At 45.1% G+C, this 26,252-nt stretch overlaps 2 protein-coding genes across 6 annotated transcripts in view; one reads left to right on the forward strand and one right to left on the reverse strand.

Moving 5' to 3' along the window:
* ACOX2 (acyl-CoA oxidase 2) lies at window positions 1-18,198 on the forward strand. 3 transcript variants are annotated; one of them, XR_013955743.1, is made up of 16 exons: window positions 1-160; window positions 957-1,124; window positions 2,116-2,278; window positions 4,477-4,628; window positions 5,093-5,200; window positions 6,339-6,458; window positions 6,900-7,015; window positions 7,426-7,598; window positions 8,943-9,105; window positions 9,785-9,975; window positions 11,246-11,407; window positions 12,367-12,472; window positions 14,486-14,628; window positions 15,220-15,437; window positions 16,385-16,517; window positions 17,465-18,198. XR_013955743.1 is itself a non-coding variant. In XM_080606779.1 (15 exons), exons 2-15 carry the CDS (start codon window positions 965-967, stop codon window positions 17,525-17,527), a joined length of 2,028 nt encoding a protein of 675 aa, XP_080462905.1. In that variant the 5' UTR covers window positions 1-160; window positions 957-964; the 3' UTR covers window positions 17,528-18,198. The 3 variants fall into 3 exon arrangements, 2 of the variants coding, with proteins under 2 accessions (XP_080462905.1, XP_080462906.1); XM_080606779.1 differs by lacking the exon at window positions 14,486-14,628; XM_080606780.1 differs by lacking the exon at window positions 14,486-14,628 and having other exon boundaries at window positions 137-160; window positions 794-1,124.
* The window catches only part of KCTD6 (potassium channel tetramerization domain containing 6), a 9,779-nt gene continuing 988 nt past the window's right edge, over window positions 17,462-26,252 (reverse strand). For 2 of the 3 annotated variants that reach the window (XM_080606802.1, XM_080606801.1), the window contains exons 2-3: window positions 21,796-21,904; window positions 17,462-20,602 (exon numbers count right to left, since the gene is read on the reverse strand). In XM_080606802.1, the coding sequence (XP_080462928.1) occupies window positions 19,916-20,602; window positions 21,796-21,822 (714 nt within the window). In that variant the 5' untranslated portion in view covers window positions 21,823-21,904 and the 3' untranslated portion in view covers window positions 17,462-19,915. Of the gene's footprint in view, window positions 20,603-21,795; window positions 21,905-22,222; window positions 26,023-26,252 lie in introns of those variants that run through there. The other variant, XM_080606803.1, reaches the window with a different exon arrangement.

Genomic DNA, 26,252 nt, shown 5'->3' on the forward strand with positions numbered 1-26,252 from the left:
GGCCCAGCCCGCCGCAGCCCGGCAGCCACCGCCCCACCGAAAGGGGCCGGCCCCGGCCTCGACAACACGCCCCGAGGGGGGCGGGCGCTGCCAACCCCGGCGACGAGGGCCCCGGCCCCGGGAGCGCCGGCAGCCGCGACCGGGCAGGCCCCTAGAGCAGGTAGGGGCCGGCTGCCGCCATGGCAGGCCGCGGGCAGGGAGCGGGGCGGCAGGCCCGGGCGGCTGAGGGGCAGGGCCCCGGCAGAGCGCGGGGTGGGAGAGGCGGTGCCAAGCCCCCAAAGATCCAACTTTTTGTAATATTGCCCCAAAAAAGCGTGGCAAGGCAGGCAGCTCTCTGCCTAGAGAAGGAACTGCTCCTCCCCATCGCATTTTTATTAACGCTTTCCCCCATAACGCTTATTATTGTTAGTAACACTCCCTCCCCTTGCTGTTATCGCTACTACTAACACCCCTGCTGCAACAGGCATTGGAAGGTCACAGCCTATACTGGGTAGGGGACGGGGCAGGGGCTGGGAATGCCGTCACCGTTAACATGTACTTGTGCAACGTGCAAGTCCGAACTCCTCTCACAACGTTGGGAAAGGACAAGGTGATGAAAGTGAAGAGTTTGCTAAAAAAAAAAAAACCACTCATACAACCCGCATTTTGAGCTCTCAGAGTGCTCCAAGCTTTCTCTTTCCACCCCTGTTGCAACAAGGACAAGGCAGTGCTTCTTTTTTTAAACCAGCATGGAAGCGTGCCTGTTTGTGTACAAAGTACACTTAATCTTGCTGACTGCGGCGCTCTGCAATAGTTGCAGAAAGCAGCCCTGTGCAAGCCGTGCCCCAGGCCAGCCCACCTACGTGCACCAGCCCACAGCATGGGCCAATCCAGGGGCTAAGCCCCACTCTTCGCTGCACATAACACCACAGCCGATTAAAGGTGTGCCAGCGACTAACGAGCCCCATCGGTTCCAGACGTCAGGATGGCTCTGCTGGACACCAGCAAATACGCACAGGGCTTCGGCCTCGGCGGCGTGAATCCCGACCTCGCCAGCGAGAGGCAGACAGCCTCCTTCAGCGTGGAGAGGCTGACCACCGTGCTGGATGGCGGAGCTGAGCACACGCGGGTGCGGAGGGCGGTCGGTGAGTGAGCCTTGGGGTAGCAGCTGCGGGTTAGTACCAGGGTACAACGCTCCTGCTATTTCTGCCGCTTTGCACAGTGGATTTTGTACTCCCAGGTGCTCGCTTACTGCCTTGAAAGAGAGCAGGAGCATGGAGTTTAGGTCCCCTGCATGTGTAAATCAACACGACTCCTCCACAGCCACTTTGAAGCCTTTCCTCATCCCTGTTCTCTTTCCCAATGTCTCTGCCAAGGCAGGTTAAACTGGGATACAGCAACTGAGGGTCACGCAGGTGGGCATCTGTCCCAGCGCCGGGGCTAGGGGTGCTTCACAGCGACATGCATCACGCTGTGATCACAGCTGGACGACCCTTCCCGGCAAGAGGCTTGTGTGGGTGGGAAGTTCCTTGTGCAGGTGGCACACCTGAGGTGGGTGCGCCCGGGATGCTGTTTGCTTTTGTCTCTGTAATTATCATAGAATGGCTCGGGTTGGAAGGGACCCTTAAAGATCATCCTGTGCCAACCCTCCCGCCGTAAGCAGGGATGCCACCCACTAGATCAGGTTGCTCAGGGTGTCATCTAACCTGGTCTTGAACACCTCCAGGGATAGCTACACCTGCATTATACTTTTATCAGATGAGAAAGGAACAAGGTCAGTGTAATTGCATGCTTCATGTGCATGGATTCACGATGTTCTCTTCCTGAGGCACAAAGGCACCTCTTGCACGCTGAGTGCTGGCGGGCTGTAGGGTGCTTGGCGGGGACCCTGCACCCATTCTGCGGTGCAGTGAGCACAGTCCTGCTGCTGGCACAAGAAAACAGCAGGGGCAGCTTTGTATTGGGTTGAAGCCAGGCTCAAATATGGAGGTAAAAGAGTCGGATCTAAACCACAGGAGATGTGCCTCTCTGCGGCCCCACCAAACCCCTGGGGACAAGGCTCCATGGGGGGGACTCTGAGGTGCTACATGCTGCTCTCCAGCCCACACAGATAAACTCTTCCATGTTGCTTTACAGTTGAAGCGATCGAGCGTGACCCTGTATTTAGCAGAGAAAATCAGTATTTCCAAACCCAGAATGAGAGGTATGAAGCAGCAGTCAGAAAGGCCGTTCACCTCCAAAAAAAGATGCATGAGATGGGATGGAGAGAGGATGGACCTGAATTTATATATATCTACAGGTGACTTTTTTTTTTTTTAATAAATGTACAACTTTTGGTTAAAAGGTTTGCTTGCCAACAAGAATCAGCTTGATCAAAGGTTGGGACAGGCCAACTGTCAACAGATCAAGTTTTGATACAAACATGCTGCAGGTTTTCACTTCAGCAGCTTGGGTAAAGGGAAAATTGTTATATGCATCAGGGAACTTCTCGAGAAGTTCCAGATGATAGATCAGCTTGATAGATCCCAGCAGTTCACATCACCAACGTGATATATTCACTTCAGCAAGTTTTTACCTGTGCCACAGCTCTCATACAGGTCCTCAGCCATTAAGTGTTACTGTTCCAGTTATGTTACTGACTTCCAGACAAAGTTAACATTACATTTTCTTTACCTAGAAAACCCATATTGCTTTAAAAACAAACAACAACAACGAAACACCATTTATTTTATAGGTAAATGGAATGAAATGCCTCACATTTTTTTCTTAACATTCTGCATGGGGTTGAGTGCCGCTTTGTAATTGTTTGCCCCACCTTCTCTCCCCCTTTGCTAAGCAGAGGCAGCACGCTGCTATTGCCCAGTGCACACTGCCAGTTTGGGGGGGTTGCACTGTCAGTCAGAAGGGGCAAGTGAAAAGCCTCATTCAAAAGAGCAACGTCTGCACCTTACAAATCATCAGTGACACTCAAAGTCACTTTCCAGTATTTCATCATATGAAAGATTATAATTCCAAGCTATGCCTCCTACAGTGGTAAATGGGAAATTTCCCATCAAGAGCTCTTTTACTTGATAATTACATTCCCAATAAAAAGCACTTCTTTGCTCCTCTCTCAGAATAAAGATATTCCAAATTTTAAAAACCTCAGAAAACAGTCTGTCCTACCTATGCTTGCTGTCATCAGGCCCCCTGATGCCAAGAGCAGTGCCAGCCTTGTGTGATCGTATTTTGCTGTATTAAGAGCACAGGCTGCGTGGAAGGACAGCTCTTTTCTTATGAAATACAAGGCAAGCAATAACTTCTCATTGACAAAAGTCCTGGTGCTGGACAGGCTGAACCACACACTTTTAAAAGCCAGCTTTGAAATCACAGATACAGTAACATTATTTCTGGATGGGCTGCCGGTGGGTTATTAAGTTTATCTCTGTAAATCAAAGCAATTTCCCTTTAACTTCTTTGTTCATAGTTTTCCCCCCTTTTTCAACACAACCGATTCTCTCTCAGGTCCAGCATAAAAGAAAGCTCACAGTCATTTGTTAAAAATAAAAGCTACCTGTCTAGAAACGGATACTTCTGAGAGCACTGCAGTAAAGCCAAACTAATGAGAACAGCAGAGGCGCTTATTTTTAGGTGTGAGAGCGTTTGTACTCCTATCTGTGAGGCGATTTAACCATATTCTGTATTCCTCATTTTCTTAGGGTTTCTTACAAAAACCAAAAAGCTTAAAGCAAATGAGTATCTGATTTGCACCATGGAAATCACTGTGCCCAAGTTGCCATAGACAGCTTCTGCAGTGGTGCTTTTTAGGATGCATGTAGCCCTATGAGCCAGCCAGATGGCAAAGGACCTGACCAGACACTAAAACAGGTGTTACAGGATGGATTTACATTTTTCCACAAGAAAACACACATCAAGTCATGCCAAAGCCCCATGAACTGCAGTATTTTGTCTCTGACAGCGACCGACAGCTAACATCTAGGCAAGAGTACAGCCAACAAACCAACATACTGAGGTGTTTCCCCAGAATGGGAAGTAATTTAGCCTACCATGTTTTAGGGTGGGGGGCTTATTTTTTATTTTTTTTAGCTCAGCCTTAAAATGGGATTTCAATAATCAGGAAAAAAAAACTCCTGTGAAGTCAAAAAAAGACGAAGGGTTTACAGAGCTATCAGAGACGCAGGACTGATGGAGCTGGGCTGTGTGTTTTAGGAGCTCAGCATCTGCTACTCAGAACAGCTAATTCCTCCAAACGCAAGTGAAATAATGAGCAAGTGACATTTAAGCAAAGTATGTTATGAAAGTAGGAACAAAACCAGCTTGAAAGAACGCTTTTCCTGCAATGCTGTACTGATGCTGCACGTTCTGTTGAGTATGACAATGCAGAAATCAAAATTCAGCAGGTGGTACTGCCTAGTGACTGCCACCACGTCATTGCCGCATTAATCACATCCCTGGAACTTCATCAGTGTAAAAACACCACTTGTGCCTTCTCCCCAGGGCGCTTGCAGGAGACGTGGCATTTCTCCTTCACCGTGTCTTCATGAGAAGTATTTCGGTCCTGGGCTCTGACGAACAGGTTGCCAAATGGATTCCTCTTGCCACTAAACACCAGCTCATAGGAAGTTATGCCCAGACTGAACTGGGACACGGTAAGGCTACAGGGAGATCACAGTGTTTCTGTAGGATGAAAGGCTCCAGCCCAGATTCTCAGGGGATTTGAGTTCAAGTTGTCCATGCGTCACAGAAGCGGGGTGGCTGGGGGAAAAAATGATACCTTTGGTTCCTTAGCAAGCTGGAGATGCCTGGTTTGGGTTTTGCCAGCATGGAAAAAATAACACGAGCTAGGGTGAAAGCTTATGGTTAGATGCCGGGCAGTCACACCAGCTCAGGGGGACAGTCACCACCAGCCAGGCAGCTCGCCCAAGTACAATTTGGCTCAAGAGATCTCTGCAGGAGATGCTGTGCTGGGGGGCTGCTGTGGAATTGTTTCATGGTTTTCACCAAAAGAGTAAACCCCAAAAGCTTGATTATACACACACCAGTTTCCAGGGAGCTTCCCCTCTCTCTAATCACCCTTGTGATACACCAGGAGATTTTTTAATTTTTTTTTAAGGAACTTATCTTCAGGGTTTGGAAACAACAGCAGTCTTTGATACCACTACACAGGAGTTTATACTGAACACACCAAAGATCTCTGCAATGAAGTGGTGGCCTGGAGACAGTAAGTACCACACAATAGTTTGGTTTCCCTCATTTGCTTCCTTCAGTTCCTCGGTCTGCCTTGCTTAAGCTCCACATTTGAGGGCCCAGGTGCCAGCAGAGGACTTCAATAAGAGATGCAAACATCTAGAGGCAAATAACAGATGTAAGGGCTTTGTACAAGTTTAAAGGCCAGAAGGAAGCGGCCATTATCTATTAAAGCCCTTGAAAATGCCTGCTTCTGCAGGAATCAATCTCCTCTTCTCTGTAAATAAAACTCAGGTGACCAAAAGCTGCGGGCAGATAATCCCTAACAACAGGCAGTCTCTGCATGAAGAATTCAAGAGTGAAATTCCCAGCTCCCCTCAGGAAGGTGTTTCACAGGAAAAGCTTAAATCAGTCAGTCGTTAATAGTTGCATCAGACGCTTACCTGCTGTGTCCGGTGACTTGGTCAGCACCAACTGGGCACAACTGGGACAAGCGCCCTGCAGCCCTGGGAGGGCAGGTCTCCCAGACCTCCCAAACAAAGAAGCACGATGTGCACCCCAGGCACCCCTGCACAAGGGAACAGAGCACATCACGGTAACTGGAGGAACACAGAGATACATTTCTGTCCTTTGCAGGAGGACCTGCTTAGCAGCTTGAGCATTCCCTTTTTATTTTCACCATATAGTTGTTTTTTTCCCTTCGTCCTCTAACATTCGAGAAGTACACAGGTGAAGAGCACCACCATCATTTTGTACTTCCCATTCTTCCCTTGCAGCACCACACCTGCAGTGCCCCAGGGTCTGACAGCAACACTCCCCATACAAACCCAGCATCTTCAGTAACAACTGGAGTTATTCACAACAGACACAGACGGCACTTCCCATTCCCTCAGTAACGCGTGAACTTTTGTTATTTTTTCCCCATCTGGTGATGCAGACTCGTCATCCAGGCTTCATTATGTGACTTCTGTGAGCCAAGAGCAGGTCAGAATGCAGATTTAGGCATCCTCCAGCTTCCAGCACCTGTGGATCACACCCACCCAGACCCACGCCAGGGGTGGGTGTGACATTGGGCAACACCCAGTGCACAATTAGCACTGACTGCTGTGAACTGTGAAAGTGTTTGTACCGTGCCTTGTCTCAAGGCAATGTGGCCGTTTTTCTTCTCACAGTGGGAAGGTCAGCAACCCATACAGTGGTCTTTGCTCAGCTCTACGTCCATGGGAAGTGCTACGGCGTGCATCCCTTCATCGTGCAGATACGCAGCCTTCGGGACCATTCACTGTGCCCAGGTAAACAGTGCCACACGCTGTAGCACTTCTGCAGGTGCTCTGCCTGTTTTGTCCATAAATGTTTTCTAAAACATTGGGCCCAGTGAGAGCGAGCAGAGATGGTTATAGTTGCCAAACCACAGCCTCTTTATCTAAAGAAAGATTTATTGCATCCTTAGGCAAATCCAGAGCCCTGTTCTTAACCAGAAGCCTGGGTGGCTTTGACCACTTCTGCATTAACACCTCAGTTCTGACCCCTGCCAGCACCATAGCAGGATCACGGAAACAAGCTACTACGAAGCACTCAAATGCGTGTTGCATCCCTCAGGCAAGACCAGCCATGTTGAGGAAGAAGGAGAGCTGAACATGCCCTTCCTTTGGGATCCCCAGCCTGCTGCAAACTTGGGAAAAAAGGAAAAAGTTCAAGTGGAAGTAAACGGGATGTGTTTTCTTATGCTGCAGGCATAACTGCAGGAGACATTGGTCCCAAAATGAATTTTGAGCACATTGACAATGGCTACCTCATGCTGCAGAATGTGCGCATCCCCAGAGAGAACATGCTGAACAAGTTTTGTGAGGTATGTACGGCATTCAAATCACAGACTCACCAATCAGACTCTCATCACACAGCCAGAGAGACGACAGCGACCTGCCTAAATTTAGTACAAAAGTCTCCCTTTGAGGTGTATGCAAGTCTCTGAAGTTTTATCAAGGGTAGAAGTTATCTGAATCCTAAGTGAAAATCTGCAACAGGAATTCCACATTCAAAGGTTAGGGGTTGGCGGAAGATAATCCAAGTCAAAAGCAGTAAGAATGTGTCTCTTCAAACAGACAGGTTTCCCGCATCACACATGGAAATATTTAGTTTTGCTCTCAGTGAAATATTTCAATGTTCATTTTATTGTACGCACAGAACTTACACAACCGTCCCTTGTAGGAAGAAGTTGCAGTATCAAAGAAGACATCTAAAATCCTCTCTCTGTTCTAGGTTCAGCCAGATGGCACCTATATAAGACGTGGGTCACAGAAGATTAATTATTTCACTATGACTACACTACGTGTTTCCCTCCTTTCAGATGAAGTTATTCTACCTCTGATGAAAGCTTGCACCATTGCCATCAGATACTCTGCAGTTCGCCGGCAGTCCAAGTTAAATCCTGGGTAATGCCATGCAAGTTTGCAGCGGTGGGAAGGGGACCTCACAGCATGTTCCACCACACCACTCTGTATTTCTACTTTTCAGCTTTCATTGGCTTATTTCCTGTCCCAGACAGGAAGAATATTACAAACATGCTCTCCTGATATTTACATTAATAAGCTTCAGTCAAAGTACAAAAGAATATGTTTACAGATTTATCTGAGATAAGTTTCATAGTTTGAATAGCTCAGCAATTCACACAGGCAACCTATTTTTCTCAGCTGGCCTCCCAATAACTCAGCAGAATCCAGACAAAGCAGACAAGTTGCTGAATTCCTATTCTATACCACCCTACTAATGGATGCAATGTTAAAACAGTTTCCAACATCTACAGTTCCAATATCCACATTTTACAACAGTGAATGTTCTTAGTCTGGGAAAAATCCCTGTAATTTTTAAATAGGTATTTTCGTTTGAGTAGATTTCAAAAATTTCCTCTTAAATCTCCTAATGAGAACGTGGTTTGTTTCAAATGCAAACCAAACACAGGAACGCAGCATGCTGAATCATTATGACAACCAATTGCATCACTTGAAGTCCTAAATATTCTAAATGCAGCAGAAGCCATAAAGAACATTTAAAAAAAAAAAGCTCAGAAAGCTTAAAATAATTAACACTCAAGTGTTTTCAAAGAAACTGAGGAGTCTGACCTAGCAGAGAAGAAACTGTTTTTAATCAAACTATGCATTCAAAAGGTAATTCTACCTGAAAGAAGATTTTCTGCTTTCTACTTGAATCAGAAAGTTGAAACAACTGACAAAAAATAAGCATAGGTGCAGCTATTAAGACAAGCTTAATTATAACCTCGTCACTTCTATTTTAGATTGATCAGAAAACAATGTCAGAGCACAGTTACCTCTGTCTGCCTTGCAGGAGCATCAGCTGAGGCTGGCATTCTCCTATCTACACCCAGAACCAGAGGATCCAGTTTGAAAACCAAAAGCTTTCCAGGGTGCAGTGCCTCCACCTTGTCTACACCACCTACCAACTTGCCGCCCTTCCTCCTCTTCCTCTCCTGCAGTCTCTGTTCCCCTTCTCTGTACTGACTGATCACGCAGAGCCTTTTCCAGTCTGACAGTCTGGTTCACCAACACAGAAGAAAAATCACTTTTTTCCTAGTTGGGCTTGTTTGTCTAACGGCTTAGCAAGCTGGCAGCACAGGGACGGGGAGAGCAGGGAGACTAAGCAGATGGCTGAGTCCCTCTCACGTACTGCTTCTTGGTAATGAAAAACGTTCAGGTGAACTATCTAACAGTAGCTGTGCATGTGTCTGTGCTTTCCATACTTCATCACCTGTCTTCCAACAGGGAAGAAGAAGCAAAAATCCTTGACTACCAGACCCAGCAAGAGAAATTGCTGCCTCAGTTGGCAGCAGCCTATGCCTTCCATTTCATCAACAACTATCTGCACAAGCTGTTTGACAGGGGCTACAAAGAGATCCAGGAGAGGAACTTCAGCTCGCTGCCAGAGGTGAGCTGCTGCAAGATTGGCTCCGACAGCTGTTTTGCACTTAACATTGCCCTTCTCATCCCTAAGTCTCAAAGTACTTTAGCAAACTGGACAAGCATTCCTTTCACCACTAGATAACAGGAGAAAGCTGAAGCAGTAAAGGATGAAATGCCTTGTCCTAGGCTCACAACCAGTCAGCAACAGCATTTGCTTTACCGCCCCAAATTGTTGGCTTTGGGAACTATTGCAGAGTGCAATGTCCTTGCAAAGCATGTTTATTTGATAAAAACATCGTTCCTGGTAGCTGGTGGTGCAAAGCATTATTTCACAATTTCATCTACAAATGCACAGGCAAAACCAAAAATGTGACTTTGCAGATACAACATACGATTTTGCAACTGGAAGCCTAAATTGAACACATGCTTCTAACAAGAGCAGCCAAAGCCACTGCTGGTTGAGAGAAACCCAAAAATGCATAAGCTGACCACACCATGCCCAGCATGGGCATGTGTGGCATCCCAGTCAGAAACCAAGAGCCATGCTTGGGGACTGGGTGTTGCACTGGCATGCAAAGGAACTCATGACCAGAAATTGTACAAAATCAAAAAAGAAAACTTTACCCTTTGTGAACATATTCAGAGGATTGCTTTAGAACACTTTCACCATTAATGATCTGATTTTTTACTTGTTTTTTAAACAGCTTCATGCATCTTCTTCAGGCTTTAAAGCTATGCTTAGTCAGTACTGTACTGCAGGAGTGGAGATCTGCCTCAGGGCATGCGGAGGACATGGTTACTCTTTGCTGAGTGGACTCCCTTCCTTGTACACTAAAATACTTGCCTCTTGTATCTATGAAGGGGAGAACACAATTTTGCTCCTGCAAACTGCCAGGTAACAATTCAAATTTGTTCAGATGAAAACCTGCCCCTTAATTTATTCAGCTTCTACCACTTTTCCAAAACCAGTAAAACCAGCCACTCCTTTCTCATAGCATCCTCTAAAAATACAACTCAGGCCATAACTATTCATGTTTTCTGTCTAGTAGGCATGGAGGTGTGTGGGAATTGGATTCTCTCTTCTATTTTTGGTTTTGGGACATATGCAGGTGCTGTTCTGCATAACCTCATTTTCCTCTTAGTCTAGTAGCGCAGCAAAAGCATTGCTATACAAGCTTTGTAGTTTCTTTTTTTTAAGCAACAGATAGAACATGATATTGGTAAAGTGAGTTTGATGCAGAGAAGGCAAAGTTGTTGGATACCAATTCTAGATGAGTCATGCTTCCAAGAACACCAGACTGATGATTATCCAGAGCAGATGAAACAGAAGAGAAAGAAACCACATCTGCTTGAACTTTTAATAGCGTGCTTTTTTACTAGAAGGAGAAAACCAGTACACTTCTCACAGACAAAGGAGCTTCCACATAGCTCTGTGCTTGCATGCATACACTTCTGCACTCATTACTGCCTTTTCTCACAGGATCAATAGCAAGGTCAGGCGAGAAATGCTGTAACCTTTCATGGCCAGACATAGTCACACCAGGTCATAGCTGAGGTGCCAAAAAAATAGGGGAGTGGGGAATGCTCCTTGGATGCATGTTTAGCACTAGGAAAGGACCTCATGTCTGTTACTATGTGACTGAGTGTTCAAGCCACCATTAAGACTCCCAGTACTGAGTCTCAGGTTGCAAAGATGACAATATATCTAATCATAGAAGGGTTTGGGTTGGAAGGGACTTTAAAGATCATCTCATTCCAACCCCCCTGCCATCGGCACCTCCCACTTAATCAGGTTGCTCAAAGCCCCATCCAGCCTGGCCTTGAACACTTCCAGGGATGGGCTATACTCATGCTGCTGAGGCTGCTAATAGCCACAGGAAGTTCCTTCCTTAAAAAAAAAAAAAAAAAGCATTACTACAGATTTGCTGTAGCATTTAATATAGTGAACAGGCTACCCTTGAGACCCATCACAGATCAGTTGACCACAAGTACCATGCAAAACTAAAGTTCATCACTTGTTCAGTCCCTTTTGGACCACTGATGGGATGGGTCACACCTCTCTGCTTCTCACCCAATCAAGGGAAGCCCCACTCTACTTTTTGCATGTCCATTTGCTGTATGGAGATCACAACAGTGGACTGTTCTGATTTTTACACTCTTCCCAGGTTCCTGATTAAGTGCTTCGCAGCAGCTAGTGCTGGCCAGCCCGTTCCACAATCTGTCACTTATCTGGCTGCAGTGAAACCTGGGAAGTGTCCAGCCAAGAACAAGTTGGATTTTCTCAATCCAGACATTTATGTGGAGGCCTACCAACACACAGCAATCAGGTCAGTACAAAGGACGGGAGAGAAGGTTTCTCTGTTTGACAGCAGAAACGTGTTAAGAGCTCAGCTTCTTCATTGATTTAAAGAGCAGTAGAATAACAAATTCCACAAGAATTGGCACCATCTGCTCCTGAAATAGAAAAGGAAGCCTTAACCCCTCAGACAGGTTTAACAGCCATGTCAAATGTTTAATATGAAATTTTCATGTTCAGAACATCAAAAGTTTCTTAGCCATGTGCTACATAAAAACTATATTCCAGAGAGTTGATTCTGTACAAAGCTGATGACACCATTCAAGTAAATCCCAGACCACATCACTGAGTTGTCATCCAGTAACACCTTTAAGCAATTGGACCTTGTGCAGTCCTATACAGTAAGTTAAAATTTCACGTACCTGACAAAATGGCATTTGTGTTCAATTAATACCACAGCAAACACAGGGCCTCTCATTCTGTCTGTAGCCTTTCAACTACTCATTCAGCTATTCAATTGAAAATGGTATCGCACATTAGTATTATGGGTCATATAGGTGTCATCTTTGAAAGTCAAGTAAACAGATAAGCAATCCCACTGTCATTCAAACTGGTATAAAAACACAGTCATTCTCTGAAAGCTTTGCTGTAAATGGGAGCAGGATTTGGATCCCTGTTTAGAAAAGCAGAGACAACATAATCTAATATTATCATTGTTTTATTTTGTTTTGCAAGCTATCCTTAAACACAACCTAAGAAAAACTCAGAAGAACCCCAGTAAGCTATAATGGAAGTTAAAAGCAGAAATCCTTTAGTACCTGGGTGGTCTGGGTGCGGATTTTGCATAATCAAACTTCTCTCAATTCATATGTTGAAATGCCATTTTGACATATGATCATGCACAAGTCTGAGTATGAAATGAGCACATGTGGGCTGCTATGTTTATATACGAGTATTATGTTGTTTTGTTTTGTTTTTTTAATTTTCCAGACTCTTAAGCAGCACAGCAGCTAAACTACAGGACTTGATTCAGTCAGGAGTCAAAAAGCATGAAGCTTGGAACCAGTGCACGGTACAGCTGGTACAGGCTGCAAAGGTTAGCAAAATTCACATGCTTAGTTGACATTCATCACTGTGATACAATATGAAATAGAAACAGCACAATTAGCCTAAAAAAGTCTCAAAATTTTTTGTTGTTTTCTGCTAGCATGTAAGGGACACCACAAAGACCATGGCATCATTGTGGTCTGCACAGCAGAAAATCATAGTAGGAAACAAATTCCTACTATGAACAAAAATTTGCATAGGCCAGGTGGAAAAACACTAGAGGCGATAGAAGCAAAAGGGAGACAAAACACACAGTTCTGCTGCCACCAGTAGCAGAATCAGACTTCCCATGGCCTGTAATGAGAGGACACCATCTCCAATTTATGTTTAGCTTTTAATAAGAATTCATTGTTTATGGCTTTCAGATGAAAGCCTCCCCAAAGCCACCCTACTGAAGGATGGTAGAGTTACCACAAGGGTGAAACGTGTGTTATTTCTTACATCTGCTGCTCTTACAAGGAAAGATAAATGCAGGGGAGAAAAATGAAAAGTTGTGATAATGCAGTGTTAATTACTGATGAAAGAAATTAAATCAGCAAAGGCAAATTAGAGGCCTAAAAACAACTCCCAGTTCACATGGGTTGGATAGGCAATCTGCACTCCTTCAGCTGAAATAGGATCAGCATTAGTTCCCCCAAGCAAGTGGTTAGTATAGAACTAAGCAGAAAAGAAAGCAAGAGGGTAAAAGGGTCCTAAATGTAAATGAAAGCCAAAATCACTGATACTTCAGAATCTCCAGGAAGCAAAATTCTTTTTTAATGTGGTTAAGTGCAATTTGCCTACAATTATGGTGAAGGTCTTCCTTCCTTCCTTCAATGAGGAAAGGAATATTTTGAAACAGATCTGTGGCTTACTTTAGCTTCATTCAATTTTTAATGAAAAACATCTTGCTGTAATCTGTGGTTCAGCCAGAGCCAACCCAAATTGAAATGGACTTAGCAAGAAGCCCCTTGCAGGGAAAGAGGAACCCTACGCATACTTAAACATAGCAGTATCGTCTAGATGCTCACATAGTAGGAAATAGCCCACGGGAACAGCCACTTTGTATTCAGTCCCTGATGAGCCAAACTCTTTCTTAGTGAAGGTGAAACTATTCCAAAACTATTAGAAGCATTGATCCTCTCATACTGATAAGCGCAGTTACTTAATCTTGCAAAACAAGAACTCACTGAGTAAGTGATCTTGTACGACTAGCTCTCTGCAGTAGCATTATTTGTGGTTACCTGTGTGCTGTGTCACCCCAAAAGAGCAGAATAACTGTGTAATTGCCTCAACAATAAGAGGAGAGCTCCTTTAATCAAAGCAACATTTTTAAAATTACTTTCCTAATAATGTTTAAATGTAAATACATTTTAGTGGAATGAAACTGAAACAAAACATTCCTATTCAGAGATTAACTCCAGAAAAGACTTTCTGACCAGTGCTCCCTGTGCACAAACATTAACGAGACATTTCCTCCTCTGCTTGCTCAAATTGGTGGCCAAAGTCTCTGGAATGAAGGGAAAGAGAGACCACATTTCAGAAGAGGAATCTGGCTCTCTTGATGGAGAAGGAGAAGAACCTAGGCACAAGGCTAGACAGAAGGAAACAGTTTCCAAAGAGCTTAACATACACACATGCCTAGCTGTTATATTTTAAGTGATAGCTGTGCTGCTAGGCTTCTCAGAAAACAGGATCCAGGCCCCCAGAGCTTCTTAGATATCTTCAGGGAGAATAAGAGTTGCCCAAAAACCTTATCTTTCCCATAGCTTTAAAACCTTGACAGCCTGCTGTCTTCTTGGGGCACTTCTGTATTTACTACTTATTCCACACCTTCTCTGGAGCCTCACCCACACTACTGCCATATGAACAACTGCCTGCCAGCTCTCAACTAGGTGGCTCAGACACCAGTTATGGCTTTGCTGCAGACTCCACACACTCTAATTGCTTGAGTAGACACCCAGTTTCTCAGGCAGGTTCTGCAGGCCACACTGACCTCCACACTGCTTGACCATGCTGTTAGGAGGAGCTGCAACACAGGTGTGCCTTGGATACACCCACACCGGGGAGGAGAACTGTACAACGGAGGAGTGAAACCACGCAGATACCAACACCACTAACCACCCAGAGGAATGTCAACATAACAAGAGTCACCCCCTCAAACAGGTGGAGTCATCCTCTTTCACTTACTCTGGAGCTCAGCTGTGCTGAGATGGTATTTCTGCAAGTCAGCAGACAATCTGCTCCTGTCTCACCCCGAAATTATTAGTTTATTTAAAACAACAAGAGCAAGAGGTAAGTTTGGATGTTACTCCAACAGCAAGGGATGTTTTCAGAGCTGAAGCTGTATAGCCACTGAACCCAATGTACCATGAGCCCAACAGGAGTTTCTTCTGCTGTATATAACCAACATTCACTTGCTAGAAATTAACACAAGCACATTTCAGTGGGTTTCCATCATACAAACTCTTTGGAGTATTCATCACAAATATGTGAGGTACCACCATGATTTCTGAAGCAGTTTTCTAGAGTTTACAAATACTAGTGCTGACTGTTTATACCCCCAATTTCTCTCCTCTACTGTAGCAGTAAGGCATGAATGCAAAAGGCCTAGTCAACCAGCAGACAAAGAATACAGACTGGTAAAGTGCCAGGGAAATGAAAAGGTTTTATATTCTTTGCAAGAATGTTTGAGTCACTTGGCCTACTTAGAAGTGTTTAGAGGTGCATTCACTGTTGATTGTATTTGTTTTCCAGGCTCACTGCCACTACATCACTGTGAAAAACTTTGTAGAGACTGTGGAAAAACTTGAGAACAAGGCTGGCATCCAGAAGATTATGAAACATCTCTGTGATCTGTATGCATTACACGGTATCTTCTCAAACGCAGGACTCTTTCTGCATGATGGATACATATCTGGAGCTCAAATGGACATGATCACAGCGTCATACCTGGACCTCCTGGGTGTCATTCGGTGAGCCACTCCAGCTCAAGAGGAGTTACACAGCCATTCAGTTTGTCCCTGCAATAAATATAAAATGGTACTGCTGTACCTATGGCAACATTTCCAGAGTCAATTCACCTCACCCGGTTTTTATTTTCATTGCCTGGCAGCATTAGAAATTCACTGAAACATCTACACAGAGCTCATTTTCACAGCAAAACAAATATAAGGGTCCAGCTCCGCTGCCATCACTAAATTAAAGTCCTGTAAAATGAAATTGTGAGTTATAAATCAAGAAATCCTGAATATACCATTTGCGGCAGAGCAAAAGCAAGAAAATATGTAGTCAAAACAGCACTGGCAGGAAGCAGCTACAGGAACCGCTCATACAGTGCAAAACCTGCTTAAGCTGCAGCTAATACAGCCTGTTGCCATTGGTGACTTGTAACTGGTACCCAAACAATTCTGACTACATCCAGATCAGATGCATCCACTTGACACTATTTATTACTAGGTGACTTCCGAGGTATGCTAAGGTTTTAACTTACCACAATGCTCACATAGGCTCTTTCACAAAGGGCTGATCTTTTCACTGCTCAGTGTTGTTAAGAGCAGATTAACATCTGGTGCAGAGAAGTGAGCTGCTACTGTGTGTAAGGTCCTACTTAAGTCACCTGGAGAGAAACAAGAATACACCATAACCAAGAGCTGAATGGGACTGAGCCAAACAGCAAGTATTTTCAGGATTAATCACAGAATTGAAGTGGTGATAAGCTTAAGACTTAACTCAGGGCTTTAACAGAACATGCCTCTGAGGAATCAAAACAAGCAGCATTTTCCCTATAGACTAGGCAAAAGGAAAACCACCACAACCATTTTAGACCAAGGAACGTGGACAACCAACATTCAGTTTATTTTCCTCCCTTACAAAGCAATACCTACTTGACTAATACGAATGCCTTTCCTCTACTCCTTAGGAAGGATGCTGTTCCACTAGTGGATGCTTTTGACTTCACAGACAAGAGCTTGAATTCTGCACTCGGCAGTTATGATGGAAACGTTTACCAACGGCTTTACGAGTGGGCTCAGAAGTCACCCACCAACCAGCAGGTACAGGTGCTGGATTACAGCCTAGCAAATTCTCTATTAGCCAGAGCAGAAATCATTTGCTTTTCTTTTAATCAAGGCTATACAGATAAAAGTTAAATGGCAAAAGACCTCTTAATCCTCAGTATCTCGCTCTGAACAGTGAACTGCGATACTCCAATTATGCCACCTACGGTCTTAGCTCAGACATGCAACAGCTCGTGGGATAGAGGGGCAACTACAATATGGTGATGAGTTACAGGACGCAAAGTACTAGCACTTGTACAAGGGAGCTGGACTGTCATGCTACCGGTGTGGTTTTTGTTTTTAAGGTTATGACACTGATGTAACGTTGTACAAAATAAGCTAAAACAACAGTCTGTTTACATGGTTAGTATTATGGCACAACTCTATCTAACTGCAGGGTATTTTCCATTCACTGGTACTTTTACAGGTGCAATACTTAATTCTTTTAATAATATGTTTAACCAAAAAGACTATAAATGTTAAGGCAATTTTACCCTTCATCTTTAGCATTTTACTTTCACTTCTTCATTCATCCATATTGTGTAGAAATGTAAAATCCTGCATGATGCAAATGGCTATTGCTATTTGAAAACTCATTTTGCCTTAAGTGAAACTTTTACTGTTGTAATCAGCAATCCCTTTGAAAGTCTACAGCTGAACAGAAAACTTGCCTTTAGCAAACATTCAAGTTCAAGCACATTTTTTGAAGTTAAATAGTATGCTGTCCCATTTGGTATGAGAACTACTGTGTACTGGTTATGAAGGACAGTGCACTTGATGGGGAAAGATCCTGCACATACCTGAAGTAGATTTTTTATATATGTATATATATATACATAGTCCAGTTTCTGCATTTCAGAGATCAGTCTTAAGAAGCGGGAAGAGGTTATAATTTTTTTTCCTTAACTACCATTAATTCCATGCTGCATTCTCTTTCCAAACAGATAAGCCCAGCCTATGAAAAGTATTTGCGACCACTTCTTCACAACAAGCTATCGAAATTATGAAGACCATGATCCAAATGAAGGGCACACCATTCTTGCCGCTCTTTGTGCGGCAGTTCATTTCTGAAGCATCAGTATTAGCTAATCAGAGATAAATCATCAGTTCCTTATTTGCAATTGCTACAAGTATGAAACATGATTCTTAGCCAGCCATTTGCATTTAATCAGACAGAAGCCAAACAACTGTGAGTGGTACCCACTTTTATGAAGCAGTCTAGTCAGAAATAGCGTTGGTTTTTCTGTTTTCTAACTGAAATGTTCAGATAGCATCAGAAACTGAACCATTTGTCTTATTCTTTTTTTAAATCTACTACATGTAGATTAAGGAAAAAAAGACGATGAGCTCAGCCTCAGTTTTTTAACTGTACAGTGTCTTCAGAAAAAAAAATACCAGCAATCTTTAGTGAAAAGCCTAAGGAATGTAAAATTATGGTCCTTGGTTTCTAGGAACAACTTACTCTTTTATATCAGGAAGCACGCTAGAAAATGCACTTGTTTCAACAATGTAAAAAGCTCTTAACTTGCTCAGCAGTTAAGTATTTCTTGCTAATGAAGATTCAGACAAAGCCGATATCAACTCCTATCTGCAGAATTTACTTTCCCGTTAATAGAGCTGCTCATACTGTCTTTTGATAAATCTTGGATTCCAATAAAGTGTATTATTTGGAATACCACTTCTCTAGTTATTATACTTCATAATTATGAAAAGCCAGGTTGTTCCAGGCCCATCATTAACTTGCTCGTAAATGAAGTTTTGCAAAGAAGACCTTGTGATTATAATTCAACAACAGCTAACACAGATATTTCTTACCATATGTTGCAGGCAGGAAACAACTATTTTTCCTGAGCTTCATCAGTTCAGCTTTTCTTTTCCACCTCTGGAAGAATGAAGCTCTTACTATCACTTGCTACAAAAGTCAAAATCGTATGAAGAGGGGAGACAAAACATGACAGAGGAATACACACTGAGACAAGCCTGATTGAGAGCTGGGATGCAAGGTTCCAGGCTTCACGAGCCAGCAACAGCCACAAAACTCCAGACCCCCATTTTAGGTCCCCAAAGAGCCCAGAAATCAAAGCAGCTGTGGTAATAAACATTTGTGACAAGAACGTCACAGGAGAACGTAATCCATTCAGTCAAAACAAACATCAACTCTACTCCCAACAGCATTCAAGTTAGAGCATAACCAGAAATTCGACAAGTAATGGTGACAAAGTGCCCAAGAGAAGCAGAAATGACTACATGAAATTAGGAAAGAACACAGAAACTGAGTGCCTTGAATCAAACAGCATCAGAAACAGTACTTCAGTTAAAATACAGAATCATGTATATATGATATCCACAGCTATTAGATAAATCACTGAAATTGGGTAACACTGACTAGTAGCTACAAGTATTTAGTCTCTGTGTTCCCTCTATCCCCATCCCTGTAGTCCGTACAAATACTTGCCATCTTTCTGTTGGTCAAAGCGCATAGTTTTCCAAACGTAAGATTTTTTTTCTGTAATGAGGACAGCTGGATCAACTGATTAAGATAAAAAGGAAGAAAGTATGTCAGTAAAAGAGGAGAACGGAGCCCTACCAGAGCATCTGCACTACTCTGAAGCACCAAATAACATGCTTTGGTGGTTTTATAAAGCACTAGAGTTCTAGAAGACAAACAAAATACAAAATAGTATTCTGTATTTCACATTTTTATTAGCTTCTTACTGGCAGGCATTACACTTGGGAGTAATATTGCACCAGGCATTAAAAATAAGAATTCTACCACAGGGACATTTTGCACTCAGAATCCAATATAAATATTTCTAATCATATTTCCATGGCTACAGATAATATTTGGTTGCTTGATTTATATGCATAGAAAGAAACAGTTGTCATAACTGTAAGAAACTGTACTTATCAAGTACTTTTAAAGGGTGGGATTTGTTTTTGCAGAATATTACAATACTGTTTATTGATTTAAAAACTAAATTAGTCTACATGATAGCAGCTTCTCCCCATCTGCCTCCTAAATTCTGTTTGTTTCTTGCTCCCAGTGGTGTAGCATTAGATGGATTAGAAACCGTTTAAACAGAGGTAATTTTAGCACTTTAAGTTGCGTCAGAGAATTGTGTTAATGACACAAAATACCCTATTGTACTAATTCTTCAGACTCCCTCTTTCAAACAAAAAGGTGTCTTGACTGAACAGGCACATGCATTTTTTTTTCTGGACAGGACAAAAGGACAGAGCTGCTAGAGAATGAAACTCCTCCAGTCCTTAATGATAAACAATAAATACTCGTATAAAAAAAGACCACATTGTTGCTTTAGTCAAAATCCAGGCTCTCTTGGGTTTACTGTTCAATTAAGTTGCTAATCACTGAAATGGCTCCTGCGGAGTCAGAATCAGTCATCTGTTTTCCGTGCCAGTCTACAGAAAGTCCAGTTATGCTCCACTGTGTTTTCATTGGCACGCTCGCTCATATGATGAACTCTGGTATTCCTGATCGTGAAGCCTTGCTTTGTGATGTACTCCATCAGATGGACTCGGAGCGACACTTCTTGGTGGTAGTCACAAGGCCCAAAAGTGAAGGAAACCTGGCAGTCCCTGGTGTCCATCATATGCTTATTCCACTTGGTGAAGTGGTTTGAAATGCCCTCCAGTAAGGAATGGACTTTTGTGGTGATAGTGAGCTGCGTGATGATTACAGCCACCGGGTTGGAGTACTTGGACAGCTTGCGGGTGCTGGACAGCTCCACCACCTCCTCGAAGGTATCCACAGGATACAGAGGCTTGGGGTCATTGAGACACTGAATGAGCGGTTCGATCTGATAGAAGTCCGCCTCCTTCCGAAGCAGGTCAAACTCCTTGAAGTCCAGTGGCAAAGTTAGCTCTGAGGTCCTTAAAAAGTTAAGAACGTAACGGAAAAGTGGTCCATCCCTGTCAATGAAGTAATTGCCCTGAGAGTCCCTGGCGGTGGGGAAGTCTCCCCTGAACATGGCCCCAAGCATCGAGTCAGGATATCTCGTTAGAGTGGTGAGGGATGTCGTATACATGTGTCCACCCACATTTAGCGTGACTGGATCAGTCATCTAGAAAGAGAGAAAGTGCAGAGTTTGTCAAGCCACGGCGAGAAGACTTAATCACCTCACCAACACACACGGCAAATGCTGTTTGAGAACTGCAGGCTCCAGGAAGAATCTCGCTTCTCCCATTTGGAGCCTTTAAGCGGTGTTCAAACCTGAGCAAATCCAAGCCACCCAGCAACAAGGCACAGCCGGCACCTAGACAGGATCACACTTAACATTCAGAAAGCACATTTCCAGAATGCTTTAGAAATCTTAACTGGGGTACTGTCACAGAATTAAGTTTTGCATTTGAACAACAAGTTTTTTTTCCTATTTTACAGATGGGGAAATGAAAACAGAGACATTTCCTGAAGAACACATTAATCTGAATGAGGTCCATCAGTGCTCCTTACTTTCAAAATCTGTCACTCGTTCAAGAGGAAGAACAACAACAACAAAAATGAGCTGAACAAGTCTTAAGCCTCTTTTTCTCCCTCAAAAGAGGAAGACAGTGCAAGTTTAGGCCCAAGACCGAGAGCTCACAATCAAAGTAATCGATGCATTGGTTAAGAGGCATCATTAAAACAAGCAAACAAAAATCTTCCAGCTTTTAACTCTCAAAAGAAATGTTTATTTGAAAATGAGCATGCTGCATAGAAGAGGGGGCAGAGCACCAAGCCAGTCTGCATCAGCTTCCAGATAGCACATGAGGAAGCAAGAGAGAAAGGAACATGAATCCCATCTGGCCACCAATCCTAACAATCAGGACTGAGGCCAGCCAGAGAAAAAGAGACATATGCATGGCAGCAGAATGTTTAGAGAATGAGAAGAGGAGAAAAATAAGATGCATTTGTCTGGTTTAGGACAGGATTTAAAGGAAAAATATTTTTCCTTATAAATAACATGATGAAGTCCTTAAAATTATATGCAAGAAGCACAAACTATTTTCAGGTTTTGTGTGTTAGGAAAATGGCAACAACAAGCTTAACGGTCAGTTAAGTACTCACTGATTTTTGCTAGGAAATACGAACAGGAGCACTCCCCACAAACAGCATGTGAGGGGAAGCACTCCAGTTAGATCCTCTAACACGCAGTTCTTCTTCTCACATAACTGAAACTCTGGATCTACACAAGACAGATCTGCAAGGATTCCTACCTCAAGATCTTGAAAGCCCAGTCGTGCAGCTCAGCACACACATCTACACGGGATCGCTTACCATATATCCCCAGTCTCCATTATCCATCTGTTCAATTGCTTGAGCCGTGGTACTCCAAGTTTAACAGAAGGTTGTCGAAAGGATATGCAGCTCACCTCCTATTATCTCCCTGCAGGAGAAAGCACACACAAAAACACAAAACAAACAACAAAACATGGCAGACTAAGTATCTACAAGAACAACCAAGGGGAATGCTTTCTAATCAAAGGCAGGCTCTCTGCCAGGAGAGCATTCAGCTACAAAGCCACATTAGAAGCAGAATCTGCAAACGAGCTTTTCCCTGCGTCTCCCTCCACGCTACCACAGGACTGCCTCCAGAGCACACGGAGAGCCACTCTGCTGGCTGTTCTGACCATCCCAGATTTGTTAAACACCACGCAACGTGCCTCTGAGGATAATTTACATTTACAAACGGACTACTTTTCACCTGGAAAACTGAGCACTTTGAAAGACAAGTGTCCTTTTCCCAATTAAAAATGTTTGCTTATTTGCCGTTGGGGTCATGCACGTGATCCATGAACGCCAGTCAAAATTCCCGTGCTCCAGTTTCAAACTGTGCAGAAGAATAAATCAAGCGTGAAAGAATGAACAGCAAGAAAAAAAATTCTCACTGCAGAATTAATAATTCAATAGTGGAGAACTGCAATTGATAGCAAGAACATTAATCTACAAAGAAAGCGCACGAATGGACTGCACAGACACACGCTCTCGAAAGAAATCTCTTTAGGGACAAGCAAGAGGACATCAAACATCCTTTTAACTACGCTCCAACGAAAGTAATTTGAGAAGTGGTTCACGCTGTAACTTCCCAGAAGATGCTGAACCGCTGACTTGCATAACAAGGGGACTCTCTCCACAGAAGAACGGCAAGAAAAATCCACAGCCCGGCTCCTGCAGCTCGAGGCAGGGGCCACGAATGAGCCCAGGCACCAGCAGAGGCTTTCCAAAGGTGGCCTGCTGACCACACCAAGGGACACCCCGGTAGAGAAGCCAGCTGTCAGTAAGCCTAAATTCCCTACCCAGAATCTGCGTCTCTGCTAGAACTGCTGAAAATTTAGGTCAGCCTGTTTTAAGTAGGGTGCAGCTTCGCAGTTTTGTTTATTTCTACATCTTAAAGACAACACAGCTACCAAGGCTTCTGCTCCCATCCCCGGTACCAGCAAACTTCAGCGCACGGACACAGCTAAAAGCAGCTGGAGGATTTAGCTGAGACAGGGCCCTACATTCTCAAAAAATGAACGGTTCACGGTTAATTCCCAACCGTTGCCCTTCTCACTCCTAGAAAACGAGGCAAGTTCTGCCATCCTCCACAGAACAACGCGGCGCGACCTGCTCTGGGCTCCGCTGCCCTGCCCGCAGCGGTCTCCACAGGCCAGGCCTGGGGGGCAGCAGCACGGGCACAGCCTCAGCTACACCTGAGGTATATCAAGAGAAGAAAACACAAAACCACTGCATGAAAATCATGAGGTCAGACAACAGAAGACTAAGGAATTAAGGTACAGAACGAGTCATACCAGGATCCTATTTTTACAAATTAGCGATGGAGCATGCCTCAAGAAAGTATACTAAATCACACACCCCCACCAGTAGATAAACCTGGAATGCGAGCTCTTTTGCCAATGTCTGTAATTATTTTTTTGAAGTCGTTCAGGTTTTCTCTATTTTGAATTGTCACTCGAGTACAGCTCATTAGCTTTTATCAATAGACCAGACCCTTCACATTCCAGTTTCTGGTTTGGGGTTTTTTCCCCTCCTTTAAGGAACGCGTACTTATAGCTGTTCCCCTGGTCATGTACATCAGTATAGCGTGCAGATGCATTAAAATCGTAGGAGAGACCAGCCTAGGTATCTCATTTTCAAGAAAAACACTCACTTGAAGATGAAATAATTCAGCCATCCAGGAACTTCACAGAGTCCCAAGTACAGATGAATCAAGACTTTTTTTTTCCCATCAATGACTGTTCAGTGAAAGAGAAACAGATTCAATTGCCTGTATGACGGCAACTTTCTGATCATGAACTGATCTTTGATCACAGTATTGCTACGTAGCACCACAGTAAGTAAGTTACGAGAGCAATTAGCTGAAACAAACCCAGCCCTCAACACAGAAGTGGCAATGAGAAGTCTCACCGACCTTTCTGTAAGGATCAAGAATCGCCAGGCACGCACAGACCCACCTGGCAAAGCTCACCGTGGAGCAAAACGCGCAGCACAAACGATGACACAAGGAGGCCATCCTAAAATGCCTGAACGTGACCACAGCTACCCGCTGCTCCCCACACCAGCCGGGGAGCTCTGCATTTCCAGACAACTTCACAGGCAAAAATAGCGCTGTTCGGGTACCACCTGAGATAAGGACAAGCAAACCACATCACAACGAGGGTGGGGAATTCACAATTTGCCTTTCAACAATGCTCCAAATTCCTCCTGAACGAAACGTGGCGATGCACGGGTGTGGGCGGGCAGACGCTCACTCCATCTCCACCCCAGGACCGGCGGCCCCCAGCCAGCGCTGGTCCGGGTCACACAGCACACAGCCACCAGGCAGAAACCAGGCAGAGAAACCATCCCCACCGCAACAAGCAGGCGACACATGGATGCAGCCCAGGACAACCTGCCTTTAATAACCGCCAGGAATACCCGTGTGGGATGAACCTCAGCCGGACAAACTGCTGACACCGTTTAAGGGCATCGCTCTTTGGTGAGAGCAGGAGCGCATCGATCGTGTCAACCTACAGCCGTGCTTTCATCAAGCTTTTTCTGCGAGGGGGGAGAAGACATGCAGCGTTACCAGGGTCATCGGGGCTGTCATAGCCCTGCACCAAGCACATCCAGAGCTAGAAATTAGCAATGAGAGGCAAGTACCTTCGAAGAAAAGCACCCAAGTCATCGTTTTATAGTACATGCACCAAATTGGATACCTGCATTCATAAAACGCTCACTCTTATTTAATATTTTATGACTCAGAGGATTACAAGGCTATTTACTAGCAACATTACTGCAACAGGTAGTCCCATTAACTTCAGCAGGGCTTCTCCCAGGAACAGAGCTACTAACGTGCAACCATTTTGCAAGCAGAGATTCAGAGAAAGCAAATGAGAGGCAGCTGAACGTCTGCATCTGCGAACCGACACGCACACGTCCGGGACGGACCCGGGGAATGCCAGCAGCACTGGGAAGCGTTTTCACTGCTGGGACCACGGACACCAACCACACTTGGTCATGGCCACAGGCTACACGCTGCACCTGGAGAAAGTCGTAGCGTTTGTACCATCATACACAGCTACACCAAGGAGGAGAAACGTACCTAGCAGTTAAAAGTCGAGAGGCATGTGCCACTTGAACTGTCCTGAATGCTTTTCAGCTAGTTTTCTCCAAGATATGAACTGAAGGATTTGCTTGGAGCATTGGTCTTTAATGGACAGTTTGGTAGCAAAATTACAACACAAACTATTCAATGTCTACACAAAGTGCTTAACCTCAGTTGGTATTGCAGGTTTCAGGATCAACATTAAGTTGACAGGAACTGTACAAAGCTAGCACTGCATTTATACAGATAAATACACGTGGTATTTCGAGCTACTCGCCCACTTGCTGAGCTCCTAGCCCCTGACATTTGGATCCCCAAAGATGAGAAAACACAACTCCTGCTCCCAGCACGGCTACGCTGTCAGTGGACAACCCCTCTATTCCTGAGCCCCTCTTCAAACCTGAAGGCAAGTTTTTACCGTAAATCGCTATCAGCGACCCACCTGAACTACCAAAAACTGGGCTGGAGCCAGCAGTGCCCGTCCCCCCCAGCCCTGCACGGCCGGGGAGCAGGCGGCAGCGCAGAGGCGCGATGATACAGCACGGAGCTGCCCGGGGCACGGAGGCAGCGGGTTGTGAAGCCAGCGGTTGCAAGACTTCTGCTAACACAGCGGCCGCCTTCACCGGGGGAGCATCCCTCACCCTCCCCACGCCAAGGCACGGTGACTGCCGTGGTTTAGTGCAGCCTCGCTCAGCCTTGAGCTCCTCAGGTCAGCGCTCAGCCTTCACCACCGCTGCCCCCCCAATGGCCCCACCGTGAGCCCCCCGGGACCCCGGGTAGGTCCCGGTCCCGGTCCCGCCCCGCGACCCCCCGGGGACCCCCCTCCCGCCGGCCTGGCCCCGCGGGGACGCCCCGGGGCCGGGGGCGCTGCGCACCGGGGGGGGTGCGGGGCTGCACCGGGGCAGCGCACGGCGGCTGCACCCCCCCGGGGGCCGTGATTCAGCACAGCCGGTGCCGGGAGCGCCGCGCTCCGCCTGCAGCCCCCAGCGGCCCGGGGCTGCCCCCCGAGGGGCTGCCGGAGCCCCCCCGGCACCCCCCGTTCTCCCCAGCCCCCCGCTCCCCCGGGGCTGCCCCGGCCGGAGCGGGCACCCGCCGCATCCCCGCCCGAACCGGGCACCGGCCCCGGCCCGGGGCGCTCAGCCCCGCG

The sequence above is a fragment of the Anser brachyrhynchus genome, assembly GCF_964034855.1.
Source record: "Anser brachyrhynchus genome assembly, chromosome: 10".
Taxonomy (NCBI): Eukaryota; Metazoa; Chordata; class Aves; order Anseriformes; family Anatidae; genus Anser; species Anser brachyrhynchus.

Bases quoted from the DNA above. Each gene is read 5' to 3' on its own strand.
- ACOX2 (XM_080606779.1), top strand. From the start codon at position 965: ATGGCTCTGCTGGACACCAGCAAATACGCACAGGGCTTCGGCCTCGGC. The intron at 1,125-2,115 runs GTGAGTGAGCCT...GTTGCTTTACAG, and splicing joins GCGGGTGCGGAGGGCGGTCG to TTGAAGCGATCGAGCGTGAC. The intron at 9,976-11,245 runs GTAACAATTCAA...CACTCTTCCCAG, and splicing joins TTGCTCCTGCAAACTGCCAG to GTTCCTGATTAAGTGCTTCG.